This window comes from Carassius gibelio, chromosome B7, assembly GCF_023724105.1.
Source record: "Carassius gibelio isolate Cgi1373 ecotype wild population from Czech Republic chromosome B7, carGib1.2-hapl.c, whole genome shotgun sequence".
NCBI classification, from domain to species: domain Eukaryota; kingdom Metazoa; phylum Chordata; class Actinopteri; order Cypriniformes; family Cyprinidae; genus Carassius; species Carassius gibelio.
In genome coordinates this window covers 23,044,748-23,048,354 of record NC_068402.1, presented here as the reverse complement: position 1 = coordinate 23,048,354, position 3,607 = coordinate 23,044,748, and the positions used below count along the sequence as shown (strand labels likewise).

General features: G+C 39.2%; 1 protein-coding gene across 1 annotated transcript; it reads right to left on the bottom strand.

Annotated features, from left to right (window-relative positions):
* Nucleotides 1-1,020: 1,020 nt before the first annotated feature.
* Nucleotides 1,021-3,346, bottom strand: LOC127961696 (cytochrome b-c1 complex subunit Rieske, mitochondrial). The gene is made up of 2 exons (XM_052560928.1): nucleotides 3,059-3,346; nucleotides 1,021-2,230 (listed from the first exon to the last, which is right to left on the bottom strand). Exons 1-2 carry the CDS (start codon nucleotides 3,267-3,269, stop codon nucleotides 1,620-1,622), a joined length of 822 nt encoding a protein of 273 aa, XP_052416888.1. The 5' UTR covers nucleotides 3,270-3,346; the 3' UTR covers nucleotides 1,021-1,619.
* Nucleotides 3,347-3,607: the final 261 nt, after the last annotated feature.

The window sequence follows — 3,607 nt, the reverse complement described above, 5'->3', positions numbered from 1 at the left end:
TCAGTCTAATCTAAAGGCCTGTGCAATGTTAACTTTTGAAGATCTTGAGTTTTTGTTAAATGGCGTGTCCATGGCGCCATGACAAGTTTGATGTCTCGCCACAGCAAGAGAAGTTGTTATAACTCAGGCATAAATTGTTCGATCTTCCCCAGACTTCACATGTTCGAGTCCTGGTCTGAACACATCTGAAGGCCAATTTTCCGTAATAATGATAGCGCCACCTGCTGGCAACAGGAAGATTGGAACATATACAGAATATACTTTGATATATTCCAATCATATTTATGACTTTAAATGCATATTTCTCACTGTTAACCTTTTTACTAATGCCACTCGCTGGCGGGGAGCCCGGGTGCGAGGGCCCGTTCATCGCTGCTTGCAGCTTTAATTCTTCATTGAAATGTGAGAATGCCAGATGTGTTGGCCAGTTTTTACATTCTTAATCACCACTGCTCACGTTGGCACATTTTCTGTACATTACCCTTGGCACAGTGGTTGTACTTTTTGAACCACCAGCACCACATGATCTATCTTGAATAATGGACAACCTATTATATTTTGCAGACTAGTTAAATCAACTGTTTACTCTAACTAGGCATTTCTGTTCGGTCTTGTTTAAAATACATAATTATTCCACATGCTATTGCAGCTATTTTTCTTATTGCTGAAAACACACCCGTATAGAACACGGACTGTAAGTAAATCAAATGTAATTATTATTTTTTTTTTTTATGTATTAATACCCAACAAACATATAACCTGAATAATCATAACATGAATCATAACATTTTTATGAGCCACATGGATAAATCAAAGTAGTAAATGTTAACGTATAGTTAAACTGTTTTAACTCTCGTATTTAAAAATCATGATCCTTATCATGATTTTATATCATTTTGAGGTGATGCATCATATTCTGTTAATATACGGCTCTTCTTTCACTGCCCTGCATCTCCTTTTTTTACCCACAGAAACAGGCATTGCGTGAACGCCTTTTTATTACAAATTTTAACAACAACGTGAAATTTGTGAAGGCTTTATTCAATTCATAACTCCGTAAGCATATCTTAGAGCTCGGTTTATCCACAGATAATTTAGAGCATTTTCAATACATCCATATTTCACATTTGCTTTCCTTATCAGTTTCCACAGAAACCTAGCCACAATAAGACAGTTGTCACATTTACCACTGACTATGACAACAGAAAAGAGTATAGAATCAATGTGTCATTCCTTGTGTAAGGTGTATTGCATTGTATTTTTTTTTTTTTACCTACCTGAAATTCTGCAACTAAAAATCTGCACCCTCCCTTACCCTTTGACTTTATCACTATAGTGGAGTGGAGATCTTATTTGTTCCTTATCTGTAAACCAATGCGTATTGTGCATATAATTAAACAACCTAAGTGATTAAGTATAACACACATAGATGGGTATATTGAGACTGAATAAATAGAGAATAGTGAGGTTTCCATCAGATAAAATACTCTTTATTACTTACAATTAATCTTTTTTACCCATCAAGTCAATGCAGATTATGAGTCGGAAACAAGATGGACAAAAACTAAACAAGTAAAGCACATGTTCAGTGTTGATCAGAGTTATTACAGTACAGTCCTTTATCCTACAATCACTGTGTCATCGTCTGGGAACTCATAGAAGGGCACCTCCAGATTGAGCGGAGCGGGGCCTTTCCTAATGCGACCAGATGCGTCATAATGAGAGCCATGGCACGGGCAGTAATAGCCACCATAGTCACCAGCGTTGGCAATGGGCACGCAGCCCAGGTGGGTGCACACGCCAATGACAATGACCCAGATGGGGTTCTGGACACGGTCTCTGTCGTGCTGGGGGTCCCGAAGCTCAGCGAGATTGACATCAGCCTCAGTTGCAATTTCCTTTTCTGTTCTGTGCCGGACAAACAGGGGTTTCCCTCTCCATTTGAAGGTCATGTTCTTACCCTCAGGGATGTCTGATAGCTTGATTTCAATCTTGGACAGGGCCAACACGTCAGCCGAGGCGCTCATGGAGGAGACAAACTGTGTGACAACGGTTTTGGCTGCATAGACTCCAACCACAGCGGTGGAACCTGTGATCAGATAGGAGAAGGCCCGTCGGGTGTCGCCGCTCTCTTGTGAGGACTTCTTTGGGTCTAAAACCTCTGGCCGCCGGTAGTCAGAGAAATCGGGGATCTTGATGTCTGTGTGGGCGAAACGCACTAAAGAGCGAGCTACAGAAAACAAACAAACAAACAAACAAATAAATAAACACTGCATAATTTTTTTTTAAATAAAACAGTGATAGAAAAAATAGATATCATATATCCAGCCAACACATAGCACTTTTCTATAAATATTTTTTAGCTACTTTCACCTAGCTAACTATCTTAAACTTTATTTAATGTTAATTCATATTACTATTGAGAAATGTATATATATATATATATATATATATATATATATATATATATATATATATATATATATATATATATTCTTATTTACCAAGTAGGACTGCTCTGGCTTCAATAACACTAACAAGTGATACTCTATGAGCAAATTTTACTTCTAATTCACTATATGTAAACTAAATAAGCAGCATGTATGTTAGGTCAATCAAATTGAACTACCCGTCCCCAAACCTATACAAAATCTGCCGAATTATCGCATATAGTGGCATTTATTTTATTATGTAATCGTAGTCCTGTCATATAGAACTTTGGAAGAGAAAAAAACAAACAAAAGTTCGATTTTTCCTCGAAAGACAGAATGCTTTGCTAACAGCTGCGGCAAGGACATTAGCGAGGCCTCGGTGATGCTAACTGCTTTAGCATGTGAGCGATTTCTGCTATTTCGCTACATAGTTCAAACTAAACTCAAATTAATATTAATTCAGCATTATTTACGTACAACACTACAAACGCATTGAACCTATTCAGTACACACATTAAACACATGAGAGGTCATTGTGTCCTTGAATGCGCGCCGCTGCACGGCCTCCCTCTTGCTACACTGAGACCGGGGCTCTCGCGTAGGTTCTACACCACAGTGATTCTCACCGTTGAGGCTGACGGACACGGCAAGGCCGCTCTTCGCACTCTGACCAGACAAGGACTCGCGGCACAGGAACGGCTTCTTAGTGTCCATCAACAGTTTATCGGTCTTCATGACGACGCCGGGTATGAGAGGCTTTAGTGGACCTGCCACGGCATAATTTGTAGTTTGCAGGTACGGGGAAAAAGCCCCCGAACGGGCAGCAAGGGACATCATGTTTGTCGGCTAAAGGGGCTGCGATCGACCTTCCCGAACTGATCCACCACTGACGCTCCTGACGTCAACGTAACAGAGACGCGGTGACGTCACACCCAAAGCCTTCCACAAAGATTTGTAAAGATTTGCATGATTTTGATTTGGACGTCGTTTCATGATTGAAATAAAAACAATTGAGGCTGTTTGTAGGCCAATATTTGACAATATAATATGGATAAATCGACTCTTTAGGTAATAATAATAGTAATAAAAGTGAAAGCTCAGAAAGATTGTGAATCACAGACTCAATTCTAGTAAAAAAAAAAAAAAAAAAAAAAACTACTTTACACGCTGCATGA

Bases quoted from the DNA above. Each gene is read 5' to 3' on its own strand.
- LOC127961696 (XM_052560928.1), bottom strand. From the start codon at position 3,269: ATGATGTCCCTTGCTGCCCGTTCGGGGGCTTTTTCCCCGTACCTGCAA. The intron at 2,231-3,058 runs GTGAGAATCACT...TGTTTTCTGTAG, and splicing joins CGTGTCCGTCAGCCTCAACG to CTCGCTCTTTAGTGCGTTTC.